This window comes from Panthera uncia (genome assembly GCF_023721935.1).
Source record: "Panthera uncia isolate 11264 chromosome B2 unlocalized genomic scaffold, Puncia_PCG_1.0 HiC_scaffold_24, whole genome shotgun sequence".
Classification (NCBI taxonomy): Eukaryota; Metazoa; Chordata; class Mammalia; order Carnivora; family Felidae; genus Panthera; species Panthera uncia.
The window spans coordinates 104,289,547-104,304,545 of record NW_026057580.1 but is presented as its reverse complement, the minus strand read 5'-3'; the positions used below and the strand labels follow the sequence as shown (position 1 = coordinate 104,304,545).

Here is a 14,999-nt window from a genome sequence, read left to right as displayed (position 1 = left end):
ATATCGTAGCCTGAGCAAAGAGAAGCGTGCATCCTGAAATATACACAACTAGAAAAATCTGTGCGAGAGGAGGCTACTCTCCAGAGTGAGAGAAACTGACTCTTAAAGCAACCACGACCCTGGGGTTTCCAACAAGAATTCACAGGAAAGCCAGTGAACACCAGACGAGTAGTTGAGAGAAGGCAAAAAAAAAAGTTCCAGATAAAAATATCTAAGAAACATGAAACGTGACTTCACTCCTACACCTAAGTATAGAGAAATATTTCCCTTTGGAACCCATTGATCGCTTTTGTTGTCGAAATCAGGCAACCCCAGGCGGGATGTTCTATATTCTTCCCAGGCCTGTTTTCCTTGTTTTCCGCGGATTCGCTGCAGGTGTCGTCCACCCTCCAGTCCCTGCTTCTGCCCAGAGCCCGAAGAGGCAGCTTACCATCTGTGACAGGGACTTCTTCTTCCTGGCCATTCAGGGCTCCCTCCTGGGGGCTCAAATCTTCTTCCTCAGCTAAGCCATTGGCAGGAGACAGCTGACCATTCTTCTGGAGGAGCTACACGGAAAACAAAACCATGTAAACTTCAGTGACGATGAAGATTTAAGTCTTTTAATACGCTGCATGATCCCGCTACCTTACAAAAGGTCCCGGGCGCAGATACGGCTTTGCATCAGGGTAAATGTGTGCACCACTCCATCCATTCACTCACCTAAATGCCATCCCTGACATACATCCCAGTCCTATTGAATATACAACAAGTAAGTCAGGTGTGGTCCCAGCCCCCTTGAGCTTACAAACTTCTATCAAAAGCAGACTTCCAAGAAAAAAATGTTGTTTTCTCTAAAGCAACGTTTTTCCTTGTGTTTAGATGCAGGTTATACATCTGACCAGAATATACCTAAGTGACAATATGACCTTCTCAGGAGAAAGGGCAGACATGTAAATAAACAATTATGGAAACTGTCATGGTGGAGAAACACAAGTCACAATAAACAGAGGAGCCCCAACCTATGGGGTGTTGGGAGAAAAGGGAGTATGGATAAAGCTGAGACTGAAGTTCCCACGTGATGGGCATATGAGAAAAGAAAGGTGCAGGGGAGGCAGAGAAGGGAGGCAAATTAGGAACCCCATGGTTTGAAGACCAGTATACTCAGAGACAAGAGAACAAAGAAGAGATGCGTCACACATGCTTTTCCGAGTCAGTTTTTTCTTTAAAATGTTACTAAAATGGACATCGGTCCTCTAACCCAGAGAATACCCTATGCAATTGATGTTTTCAGTTGCAAAAATAGTAGACATATGATATACCGTTATTTTGTTTTAATGTTTATTTATTTCTGAGACAGAGACAGACAGAGCATGAACAGAGCATGAGCAGAGAGAGAGGGAGAGAGGGAGACGAAGAATCCGAAGCAGGCTCCAGACTGATCTGTCAGCACAGAGCCCAACACGGGGCTCGAAGTCACGGACCGGGAGATCATGACCTGAGCCGAAGTCGGATGCTCAACCGACTGAGCTACCCAGGCGCCCCTATGTTATTATTATTATTATTTTTTTTTTAACCTGAGAATATAGGTAAAAAGTGTTAAGGCTATTACAAAAATAGCTCAATAACCATTTAGGAACCTCAGGATGTCAACAATGCTTTACAATCTGCACACATTTCCCAGTATATGAAAACCAACGTAGGCAGGTGGTGTTATTTCCATTTCACAGCAGGGAACACTGGAACCCAGTGGGATCACAGAGGGTGGGGGTTGGTGGGCCACAGATCCCACAGCTCAGACGGAAGCACCACAGCCCGAAGGCCAGCACTCCCCACCAAGAACTTCCAGGGTTTTTTCCACAGCACTACAGATTGCTGAAGGACCTGTTGCGGTGCGTAACGATAAAATGGCACTAAGAGGGGTGCCTGGGTGGCTCAGTCGGTTGAGCGTCCGACTTCGGCTCAGGTCATGATCTCACGGCTCGTGAGTTCGAGCCCCGCGTCGGGCTCTGTGCTGACGGCTCGGAGCCTGGAGCCTGCTTCGGATTCTGTGTCTCCCTCTCTCTCTGCCCCTCCCCTGCTCATGCTCTCTCCCTCCCGGTCTCAAAAATAAATAAAAACATTAAGAAAAAAATTAAAAAAAAAAAAAAAATGGCACTAAGAGTATTCCGCAGGCTCCAGACCCACCCACCCCAAAGAAATCTCCGGGCCCAGCACTCCCCTTGGCATCAGTCCGTGCTGCTTACAGGCTAGCAGAGCACATTGGGCAAACCACTGACTTTGATTGGAGCCTTGAAGGGACAGCAGGTTCAGCAGGTTCAAGACACGTCAATCGGGAAGTCTTGAACTGAGCTAAATTGATTTCACCTGGCTGTTGCCGGCTCCCAGCAAAGCTGCCCTTCGGCGGCACGGGCTGCCTCCTGAAATAATATCACTGCACTTGAATACTTACTCCACAGATGGAAGAGTCGGCTTCAAAATGCCCACGCTGAGTCTACTTATGAGAATGCTCAGATCGCATTTCCACTTAAAGTCTGCTCTTACCAAACTATGAAAGATAGGAGTCTGAAATGAAACCTAAAGACAAAAGTGGGGGTGGGGGGTGGGGAGGGAGGTCTCCACAATGCCCATTAGCAAAAAGGTCAGCGTGTAAGAGTATTTGGACTAAATATCACTGGTTATGTGAACACGTCCAAGTCAGATTTGATTAGCGACGTGAAGAAGAGGCAGGAGGAAAGCAGGGAACGTATATTATTGCGAGCTCCGCAGAAATCCAGTGGATCTTCAATTTAAAAAATGCTTGATGTGCACCATGATGAGCAAACTAAATGGGGAACGTGAGAAAGCAGTGTGTTGTCTTCAGTTTATTTATTTATTTTGAGAGACAGAGACAGCATGAGTAGGGGAGGGGCAGAGAGAGAGAGAGAGAGAGAGAGAGAGAGAGAGAGAGGAATAGAGAGAGAGAATCCCAAGCAGGCTCAGTGCTGCCAGCACAGGGCCCCAGGCAGGGCTTGAGCTCACGAAACCACAAGACTGTGCATGACCTGAGCCAAAACCAAGAGTCGGCCGCTCAACGGACTGAGCCACCCAGGCGCCCCAAGAAAGCAGTTTTAATGCCTCAATTTTTCAATGCAATAAACGTTTGGCAACTGTGCCCCTTGTTTAGGAACCAACAGTTTGAAGTTTTACCGTTTAGAGTCCTACAGAATTTCTATAATTCCTGGAAGAGTTCTCATAATTCTTTACGAATTGTCAAACCCAAGCTATCTTTACCCAGAGCCAAACTGAGTGTTTTTAAATGCAAAACATCTACAGGACCCAGGCACAAACTTTCCTCTCCTCGTACATGTTACATACATATAATGAAGTACATTAAATAACATCAGATGAGTCTTAAAATCTGACATTACTTGCTAGCCCTCCTTATACCCAAAGTGTGATGATTATGGATTAGTTACATCCAGTGACCACAGGACCCTGTCCCTATTTCCAAAAAGCACTTGATGGATTAACGTTGGTACCAGACAATATATGACAAGGATATTATTGAAACTGAGTTTTGAGCCAATTTTGTTACATGCATAGCTTGAGTCTCAAAGCGAGTGGACCACCCAAGCTTTGACCCCCACGGGTGATACCCCCCAAGTGAACATTCACAGCCCAGGAGACACCAACACTCCACACAAAAATGGGACCTCATTCCTAGCCATATTCGGATATTTCCACCATTCTGTGTTTTGCTTAGAGATGCTGTTTACATAATCTTGTAGAAGGAAAAACTCACTTTTGTCTGTGACAAAAAGTGTTTTTGTTTTCCTTTTTTTCCCAACCCCAACCATTTACATAGTTGATACTATTGTTAAAGGTTCAGGTGCTTCTGAGAGTTACCAATAAATTAAGGTCACCTCAAATTGTAAGAAACCTAACCCACTGTTCCTTAACATTTAAGTCCTTTCTGCCTTTTTTTATGTGTATATGTATTCATAAGCATTTTTTAAAAAGGGAGAATACATGCTTTTTTATGCCTGATTATTTCATACATAGTGGATGCATTTCATTGTCAATTAGCACCTATCTGAGTTGTCCTCAGCCATTCTCTTTTGTCTGTAATTCAAATGCCCACAGAAGACAAGCATTGATTTATCAGTTACACTGAAGGAGGCAGTCGCACAACTTAGTGACACGGGAGGTGAATGTCGGAGCCAGATGTAGCGTCACGGGTCATCTACTTCAGGGAGGAAAGCAGTGTCGGGACTCAAGTTTCCAGAAAAGAAAAAGCAGAAATTTCTACTCCATTCTTTCATTCTGAAGCTTCCTCACTCAGCTTTCTCCAACCCTTCTGTACTTACTTCTACACTTGTACAAACACAGAGATAGACACTAGACTTAAAAGACATGCTCTCGGGGCGCTTGGGTGGCTCAGATGGTTAAGCGGCCGACTTCAGCTCAGGTCACGATCTCGCGGTCCGTGAGTTCGAGCCCCGCGTCGGGCTCTGGGCTGATGGCTCAGAGCCTGGAGCCTGCTTCCGATTCTGTGTCTCCCTCTCTCTCTGCCCCTCCCCTGTTCATGCTCTGTCTCTCTCTGTCTCAAAAATAAATAAAAAAAAAGTTAAAAAAAATTAAAAAAAAAAAAAAAAAAGACATGCTCTCTGCATTTGAACATCGTGAGCACCAGAAAACCTCTATTCCCACTGGATCTGTGCTTCAAAAAGTGTAAACGCCTCTTTTGAGCAAATCAAAACCCTAAATGTTTTCAAGCTTATATCCTTTGAGTGGGTCAGCCAGAGTTTATTCCCGTGAAGCATTCCCACATTACGACTGAACAAGCTTTAAAAAACATCTCAGTGCCTCCAGCAGCAGTATTTTCCTCTCGTTCCTGTAAGAACAACTGCGGAATCTCCAAAATGGCAGCCGGGCCACTGCAGAAAGAAACTACCAGACTTCGTTCCTCCTCCTCCTCCACAGGACCGCCCGCGACTTGCTCTGAGCCCCTTTGCAGAGTAAGCAGTGGGAGTCTCAAGCTCTTTTCTCTCTTTTTTAAGGTTTTATTTTTAAGCAGTCTCTACACCCGACATGGGGCTGAAACCCACAACCCTGAGGTCAAGGATCACACACTCCGCTGATGGAGCCAGCCAGGGGCCCCAGGAGAATTAAGCTCTTTAATGAATGAGTTAAACAATGAACCAAACAGATGGGCTCTCGACAGCTCTCGGGATGTTGGGGGTAGAGGAGATCTTTCACCACAGAAGTGACCCTCGTTGTCTATGTTCTCATTGGATGATCAGCTGACCATCACAGGTGACACTGACCCCCACAGTCCTGCCCTGCTTGCAGTAAATGAGTTTCCAACCAGTGCAATTCTGGCAAAGCCCCAGAAATGGAATGTTAGGTGGATGTGAGCAGGAGCAACCAGAAGCGAGTCAGTATGACAGGAACACACGCACAAACGATCTGGGAAAAAAAAAGATGATCTGGGGGGATTTTAAATCCCTGGCAAAACTGTAAGGAAAACTCTTCCATGTCTTTTTCTCCATTCTAATATAGAGCATTTTGAAGGAAACCTTTAAAACTGTCAAATATGGGGCGCCTGGGTGGCTCAGTCGGTTGGGCGTCCGACTTCGGCTCACGTCATGATCTCACGGTTTGTGGGTTCGAGCCCCGTGTCGGGCTCAGTGCTGACAGTTCAGAGCCTGGAGCCTGCTTCAGATTCTGTGTGTCTCTCTCTCTCTCTGCCCCTCCCCCGCTCGTGCTCTGTGTCTCCCTCAAAAATAAACAAACATTTAAAAAAATAATAATAATAAATAAATAAATAAATAAAAATAAAATTGTCAAATAGAAGAAAATAGAGATGAGACTATCATTCCGTAAACAATGTCTTTGGGAAGCCATTTGGAAATAGCCAGAAACAATCGGAATGTGCATACCCACCCACCACATTATCCTAGCAGACATGGCTTTCCCTCCTTACGCAGGTATAGGGACAATGATACACAACACACAACCCACATAACAGCATCGAAGGGAACGTGGTCAACCTAGACACCCCGACATAGGTAGATGTCTCCAGTTTAAGTGGGAAAAGCAAGTCATAGAGCATGTTTGATTCCTTTATGTGTTTAAAATAAGACAAAAATAGGGGCGCCTAGGTGGCTCAGTTGGTTAAGCATACAACTTCGCTCAGGTCATGATCTCACAGTTTCTGAGTTCGAGCCCCGCGTCAGGCTCTGTGCTGACAGCTCAGAGCCTGCTTCGGATTCTGTGTCTCCCTCTCTCTCTGCCCCTCCCCGGCTCATGCTCTGTCTCTCCAACACAAATAAACATTTAAAAAAAAAAGTTTTTTTAATAGAAAAAAAAATAAGACAAAAATAACCCACTTATAGGGAGGGAGAAAGAGAAGGATGGGGACGGGAGGGCTCCCTCGGATGTTTGTATAAGCATTAAAAAAAAACTGTAATAACATTACACAAAATCTTTAACAAATGCTGCCTCTGGAATTTTAGTTATTCTGCCCTTTGCAAGGGTGTTGGGGAAGAGACACAGTTTTGTTTTGCTTTGTTTGAGGCATAACTAATATATATTATATGAAGGCATGGCTTCCTTTTTATTTACTTTATCATTGCAAAGGTGAAAATGCTTTGAAACTTAAAATCCAGATTCTGAGGCTATCACATGCTAATAACCTGGCTTTCCAGGGTTCACAAATCTTTTCAGATCCTCTGAGCAATGGACCAAACTGATCCCATGGACCTTTCACCCGTCTGTTCACATGATCTCCAAATGTGATTACCGTTTAAATAACCTCCTCGGCCACACCATTAACCAAAAATATTGACGAAGACACAGCCAAGACTATCACAGCTCTACACCAGGCTACCCGAGGCTCCCGATATATTAGTACATGTATTATGGACCCATATCACCAATGTCGTTTATATACATTTGCTAATTTAACCGTCCACCTTAAGGAAACTCTTACCATCACCCCCACTTTATGGCCAGCAGAAGGGGAGAGGTACTGCACCCAAGGGGCTGAGCCAAGATGTGGGGAAGCCGGGACTCACCCCAGGTGACCTGAGCTGCACACACGGCCTAACGCGAGCATGTTCTGCTTCGGCACTGAGTTTCTTAAGAGCAGAATTTCTGATTGAAGGAAAAAACCCCAGTCAATCCATTTCACAAAAGTGACACAGGCTGTAAGAATACAAATCATTGTCGGGGCACCTGGGTGGCTCTGTTGGCTGAGCGACTGACTTCGGCTCAGGTCACGATCTCACAGTTCGTGGGTTCCAGGCCTGCATCAGGCTGGCTGCTGTCAGTGCAGAACCTGCTTCAGATCTTCTGTGCCCCCCTCTCTCTCTGCCCCTCCCCTGCTCACACACTCTCTCTCAAAACTGAATAAACAGGGGCGCCTGGGTGGCTCAGTTGGTTAAGCGGCCGACTTCAGCTCGGGTCATGATCTCGCGGTCTGTGAGTTCAAGCCCCGTGTCGGGCACTGGGCTGACAGCTCAGAGCCTGGGGCCTGTTTCAGATTCTGTGTCTCCCTCTCTCTGACCCTCCCCTGTTCATGCTCTGTCTCTCTCTGTCTCAAAAATAAATAAACATTAAAAAAAAAAAAAAACTGAATTAACATTTATTTAAAAAAAAAAAAAAAAAAGGCATCGTGACAATACCAGCCAGCCTGGGTTATGTTTAAGCTCAAAGTTTCCTTCTAATTTAGAGGTCAATTACAGAACACCAACAGAATTATGGGTTTTGAAAGGTTTGCTTTTCTTTTAAAAAGTAACCATTTTTATTTCAAACTAATCTAAGTAGAAAGCTATGCAAATCCAACTCTAAACATGATATAAACCGTTAGGCCAGAGAGTAAGGCACAGAAGAGGAGACACTTTACTTAATTAAATTAAATGGATCTAATTCCTACAGTTAAGGTCACTGCAAAAAACACGATGAGGACAGAAGGCAAAAGATTACAAAAATTAACTTAAGAAATAATTCTAAATATCCAAAATTTAGGGCATGGTTATAGTGCATCTTGCAGGCATTAAAAATACTACCTACAAAGTGTATGTAATAGTATGGGGATGTACTTTATGTTGTAATATTCAATTTAAAGAGCAAACATAACAGTTATACATATAAAATGATTACAAATACATACAAGAACATACTGTAAAACAGCAACATTACCATACTGTTCATACTGCAATATATCAAAATATCACTGAGGAAGGAACCATGAATATTTGATACCCTCTATTTTTCTACTTTTCTTTCTTTTTTTAAATATTTATTTATTTTTGAGACAGAGAGACAGAGCCTGAGTGGGGGAGGGGCAGAGAGAGAGGGAGACACAGAAGCCAAAGCAGGCTCCAGGCTCTGAGCCATCAGCACAGAGCCCGGTGCGGGGCTTGAACCCACGAGCCGTGAGATGACCTGAGCCGAAGCTGGACGCTCAACCAACGGAGCCACCCAGGCACCCCTATTTTTCTACTTTTCTATGTTCTGATGTTTCTGTGTTCTATGTTTCTATGTTATGTTCTTTATCTAAGTAACATGATGATTTTTACAACTGGGTGGTGGGAGAGCTTTTCCTTCACTGGATATTCTGTTTCGGTTTGTTTATTTTTAGAATGGGCAAGAGGCTGCTAAGAAAATTTTGCTTTACAGGGAAGCATTGTAATTCTAATTTCTACCAGTCACATGAATTTCATGAGAAAACAGAACTGCTTTAAGACAGAAATGCAACAGTGAAGTCCTATTTCAGGCATTTGGTCATGCAAACTAATCCATATTCCCTCAAGTGTAGAGAACACAGCAGGCTCAGAAGCAGGCTCAGAAGCAGAGTGGAGAACTGGGTACTGGTACTCTCTGGGGCAAGATTAAGTACCTCATTTTGGCATTTTAGAATTGTCCCCTCATTGTCTCAGGCTGAAACGTGGTGGGGTTCCTTCCAGGCCAGCAAATGGGAGGTGGCTAGGAGAGCGGGGTCTGATCTGTGGCTTTGGGCCACATGTTTTAGCCTCTCCTACCTCCCTTTCTCTGTAAAAATGGGATAAGAATTCATTTTTATCTACCTCACAGAGTATCTGGGGCATCTCCGACACGTTCTTAATAAGCCCACTACTAACCTAAGCTGCAGCTGCTTTTATTATGCCATTTGCTGTCATAAGTGTGATCTAATGGGGCTCCTGGGTCTCTCAGTCGGGCAAGCGTCCGACTCTTGATTTTGGCTCAGGTCATGATCTCGTGGTTCGGGAGTTCGAGCCCCACATCCGGCTCTGCGCGCTCTTCTTGCCCTCTCTCTGCTCCTCCCCCACTTGTGCCCTCTCTCTCTCTCTCTCTCCAAATAAATAATTTAACTTAAAATATATATATAAAATAAAGGGAACTATTGTCCCAGGCCCACTTCCCCCCTACAAAATGAACGCTTCAAGTGGCACCCGGGTGACTCAGTCAGTTAAGCGTCGGACTTCAGCTTAGGTCATGATCTCACCATCTCATGGCTTGTGGGTTCGATCCCTGCTTTGGGCTCTGTGCCGACAGTTCAGAGCCTGGAGCCTGCTTCGAATTCTGTGTCTCCCTCTATCTCTGCCAACCCCAGCCCCTTGTGCTGTCTGTCTGCCTGTCTCTCTCTCTCTCTCTCTCAGAAATGAATAAACATTAAAACATTTTTTAAAAAAAGAAAGTTTCAAGAGTTCTTTCTGGATTGGTCCACACTCTGCACTCAACACAACATTTAGCATAAAGGCTTGTAAGCCTTCTAGTTGTCTAATGGTCTGGGTAGGAAAAGAGGGGCAAGGCAGTTGACATAAAGGTCTAAGCAGAGGAGAGACACCCGGGTTGTTTTTTGTTTTGTTTTGTTTTGTTTTGTTTTGTTTTTTTAACCACAGGAAGTATGGAGGAAACAGCAAACGGCACAGTATGGCTCCTGTTAGCTATGGAACTTGACCTCTGAGCTCATTCTCCAAATTATATACATGGGGACTAAGACCATCTTGGTTTTCAGATCGTCTTGAGTTTCAAATGAAGTAATATTTGGGAAAGCTCTCCTCAATTGAAAAGCTGTCGGAAGCCGCTGTGTCTCAGTCCACTTGCCCAAATCCACCCATGATCTACTCCAGTATTTTTCTATCACGCTAGAGCCAACTTTTAAGAAATTTTCCTCATGTTTGCAGTGAGGAGGGTGTCGAAGGAAGCAGCATTCGATTTGAAACAAGGGGATCCTGGGGCGCCTGGGTGGCTCAGTCGGTTAAGCGTCCGACTTCGGCTCGGGTCACGATCTCGCAGTCCGCGAGTTCGAGCCCCGCGTCAGGCTCTGGGCAGATGGCTCAGAGCCTGGAGCCTGTTTCAGATTCTGTGTCTCCCTCTCTCTCTGCCCCTCCCCCGTTCATGCTCTGTCTCTCTCTGTCTCAAAAATAAATAAACGTTAAAAAAAAAAAAAATTTTTTTGAAACAAGGGGATCCAACAAAATTAGACACAGCCATGTGTCTACAGAAAATGTATCTCACGATACCCGATCTTACACACAAAACAGGGTTACAGCTCAAGACGCAGGGCACCCCTCTAGTAAGCAGGCCAGAGCTTTGGAATAAACTTGGTCAAGAGGAAACGCTGACTCAAGACATGTAAGCTCTTTTGCCCGGGGTTGTTCCTGGTGGGTCTGACCCTCAGGTAGCAAAACACAATTATCCTGCTGTGAGCAGGAGACCGTACAGGACCCTCCCCACCACCACATGTATACATGGCTGCATGGGGATTAATGAGCCCATCTGTCAACGCCGCTTAAAAAGTTGACCATCTTGGGGCGTTTCGCTGGCTCAGTTGTTAGAGCATGCAACCCTTGATCTCAAGGTCATGAGTTCAAGCCTCAATTTGGAGGCAGAGCTTACATAAAGGTAAAAAAAAAAAAAAAATTGACCATCTTTATGGCTGAAGACTTATTTCACACAAGTCAACAGCCATAGCTCCAAACATTATATTCACTCTAGAACCAAACTGTCCAAACAGCACATACCTGAATATGGTGAAACCATTTCATCCCTCCCTTTTAGGAAACACAAGCACAAAGAGAATTTCAGAAATTATTTTAAAATTTCTAGAAATTGGAGGGGCTGGGTGGCTCACTTAAGCATCTGAATTTGGCTCAGGTCATGATCTCACTTTTGGCAGGTTCAAGCCCTGCGTCAGGCTCTGTGCTGGCAACTCAGAGCCTGGAGCCTGCTTCGAATTCTGTGTCCCCTTCTCTCTCTGCCCCTCCCCTGCTCACCCTGTGTGTGTGTGTGTGTGTGTGTGTGTGTGTGTGTGTGTGTCTCTCTCAAAAATAAACCTTAGGGGTGGCATGGGTGATTCGGTCAGTTAAGCGTCTGACTTCGGCTCAGGCCATGATCTCGTGGTTCGTGAGTTCAAGCCCCGCGTCGGGCTCTGTGCCAACAGTTCAGTTTTAAATAAACTAGAAAAAAATTTTAAACAAAAATTTAAATTTCTAGAAATAAGCTGAAGGCTAAATATAGAAACTGATGACTCCATCAGTAATCCATGTTTATAAAAAATTTTCACGAGCTACAGCCCTAGTTTTTGAAAGCTAATTCGATTGGATTCTTGAATCCCTCTAGGCCTTCCCCTACAGCCATGCTCCCAACCAGTTAGCCTTAAGAGGCTGTCTCCACCCCAAGGACACTCCACCTCCGAGTTGCAGAAATAAAACGTACGAGAACGAGAGTGGTAAAAAGGTTTTTCTTTTTAAGATTCCCAAAAACTTCAATTCTGTAAAGTCTGACAAAGTCTTCAGCTATTAGGTTTATAATGACAGGTCTGCAGACACCAGATCTTGTATTTGTTTTAAGAGAAGCAAATATAACGTAAAAATCACAATCTGACAAAACTAAGATTGGTAACATGTCGGTCACAGCTGACGCTGGTGGATGGGTACGGGTGTTTGTTGTATTATTCTGTATTCCATGAATCTAGAAAAGATGCATGGCGATTCACAAAACGATACAAAAAACAAAAACAAAAAAAAAGGAGGCCCTTAAACTAGCAAGCCTTTAAAGAGAGAAAAGAAGTGCTTCTAATGTTTAAGAGTATTGTATAAACGCGGCACCAAAAGCTCTTCATACCACATGAAATCGAGAACAGTATATACTCGGGGGCAAGAGTGATTCTAGTGACCGATAAAAACGAGATGTCCTTATCTGAGAAATGACCTTAGGAGATCTCTGCCTGATCTTGATTTTCCTCCTGAAAAATGCCCTGCTGTAGGTGAGGCGGCAATTCCACATCTTAAAAGACTAATGCCCTGGGGGGCACCTGGGAGGCTCAGTCAGGTGAGCCACCGACTACGCTCAGGTCATGATCTCAGGTTCATGAGTTCGAGCCCCGCGTCAGGCTCTGTGTTGACCGCTCAGAGCCTGGAGCCTGCTTCAGAGTCTGTGTCTCCCTCTCTCTCTGCCCCTCCGCGTCGGGCTCTGTCTCTCTCTCTCTCTCAAAAATAAATAAACATTAAAAAACATTTTTTAATACCTTAAAGTTGTAAGATGCCCTGAAACACCCGATCTCGAAATAAAACCTCTGCTTGCTTTTAATTCCGCGCTATTTCTTCCCACTCCTGTATTCAGCAAAACAAAACCAACAAACAAAAGTATCTCCTTACTGGTTGGTGACACTGAACATGACTGAGTTAATCTGAAGTACCCAGAAAAGGGGGTGGGCATGTCGGCACCATCCGCTAGAGTCAGTGGGGCTCCCTACCCGCCAGCCTCATGGAAAGAAAACACACCGTCCGTCCAACTGATCAGGCTTTTGAAATATCAATACTCAGTACACCAGGCGTTATCAAATGTCATTGTACCAGGCATTATCTCAGAAGTATGCTGGGCTCAAATGATCTTGGGAAAACTCTCTGTAGTGTGCATTCTGAACCACTAGGGAGGAAATCATTGCAAGTTTTTCTAAGATTTTATTTTTAAATAATCTCTGCACCCAACATGGGCCTCGAACTTACAACCCCAAGATCAAGAGTCGCTCGCCCTACCAACTGAGCCAGCCAGGCGCCCCACTGTAATGTTTTCTAAAATGACCTGCCCACCTCGTAGACCCGCAATTATTAACAACCCGCGTTAAGTAAAGACACCAGAGTAAATACCATATGCTTTAACACACATTTCAGTCGGATATTCCCCTCCTTTAAAAAGGAGTTACAGTTGTTTTAAAACGTACTAAAGATCTTCGGTTCTCTGGGAAAGTATGTGAAAGAAAACAGAGCTCTAAATCTGGTAGAGGTAGGAGATCAACCGTGCTGATTTCAGACAAAGGGAATTTATAAGATCTCTGCTGGACGTGAGGGAATGAAAAGTACCACCTACCAATTAATTACAGCAATTCGCTGTGTGAAGATGGTCCACCAGGATTCCAGTACGTGAAGGGCTTACTTGGCAGCTCCCACAGCATTTAGATCTGTGTCGTAATTAGAACAGAGATGCTCAATAAAACCACAGAAACATGTGAGTCCTAGGTCAAGGATTCTGGCATGCTGATAGCCCCAGCATCCTCCTGTGTGCTGGAATCACAGGACAGGAGGTATTGCTGGCGGCCTCTACCGAACACGTGTCCCCTCTGGGTAGTGATCCTAACACTCCTGGCTGAGAACCACTACTCAGCCTCATTGAATCAGAAAAGGGGGGAGCTTAAACTGTCCCCCCCCCCCAACTTCCCTAAACCAGGAAACACGGTCCTACTTATATACCTTTGGGTCACTGATAAAACCCATCTAATACAGAAATTCAAAGTGGCGGGACCGGTGTGTCCACTTGGGGGGAACAGACCAGACTAAACAACCCAACAGTTGAAAACTTTGTTGTGTGAAGGACAGGAAACAAGCCGCGCTTTCAGGTTAATGACCTTCATCTTAAGCTTCTAAGCAATGCTGAAGGTCCATGTTTAAACCCTAGTAGGCAGCTAACATCTGTTGGTTGGTTGAGTGTGGACCTCAGAGTGGGGTGAGGCTCTCCAGATCTTGTCAAATTGTACATCTCAGGATACGGATCCTTAAAGCACATTTGCTAGTGTTAGGACATATGATGAATGTCTAAGACAGGTTATTTTTCCCCCTCGGAGTTGTTGCACCTGCAAGATATACGGGGGAAATCAACTGCCTGCCATATTGACTTCACTGTTGTCTACAGATCCCAAGTGCAAATTAAGCAAAATATTAATGTGCAGAGAACAGTGAAGATGAGTACCTTAAAAGCAAAAGATTGGTGCTCTGAAGCATCTGACTGTTCTAATGCCTTTTCCTTTTGATCCATGTACCATCAAGTTCAATGTAGTTGCAGAAATCAGGAGCCCAATTCCCACCTAATTCTTACACACCATACTCGAGTAACTACTCTCTTGTTAAGACCCTCTCAAAGGTGGGGAAGGGCGCCTGGGCGGCTCAGTTAAATGTCTGACTTTGGTTCAGGTCAGGATCTCACACTTCATGGGTTCGAGCCCTGCGTTGGGCTCTGCACTGACAGCTTGGAGCTTGGAGGCTGCTTCAAATTCTCTGTCTCCTCTCTCCCTGCTCCTCCCCTCTCAAAACTACACATACAAAAAAAAAAAAAAAAAAAAAAAAAGACTCTCTCAAAGGGATCTGCATTAGGTAGCAAAATACCATTATCGCATCCTTGCTTAGGAATTCAATAATACAAAAAGTTCTAAAATCCACTGTATGTCTTAGAAAGGCTAGATAGTTTCTTAACCTGAGAGATAAACAGTTTTGACAAAGGAGGCAACCAACATCACCTGAAGTAAAGTTTATAGATTTTAAGGTTCAAAAACCTTTAGGCGCTAGGATTATTTCTTCTAACCAAAAGTGTATCCCTAAGCCATGAGCATCAGAAACTTCAGAGAGGGAGTAAGTTATGAAAAATGTGCAGCGCCCGAACTTGGCACAATTAACTCCACTATGCAAACTAAAATAGACATCTGGGATTGAGTGAGAGTCCAGTGGTAGAGGGCTATCACCTGTATACATGAAGAAAGA

The 14,999-nt window shown here is 44.5% G+C and overlaps 1 protein-coding gene across 2 annotated transcripts in view; it reads right to left on the bottom strand.

Moving 5' to 3' along the window:
• AKAP12 (A-kinase anchoring protein 12) overlaps positions 1 to 14,999 on the bottom strand; it is a 100,955-nt gene that overhangs the window by 44,626 nt on the left and 41,330 nt on the right. For both annotated transcript variants that reach the window (XR_007462581.1, XM_049653053.1), the window contains exon 2: positions 431 to 545. Coding sequence is in view for 1 of the 2 variants with exons in the window: in XM_049653053.1 (XP_049509010.1) it covers positions 431 to 545 (115 nt within the window). In the remaining variant the exon portion in view is untranslated. The remainder of the gene's footprint in view (positions 1 to 430; positions 546 to 14,999) is intronic.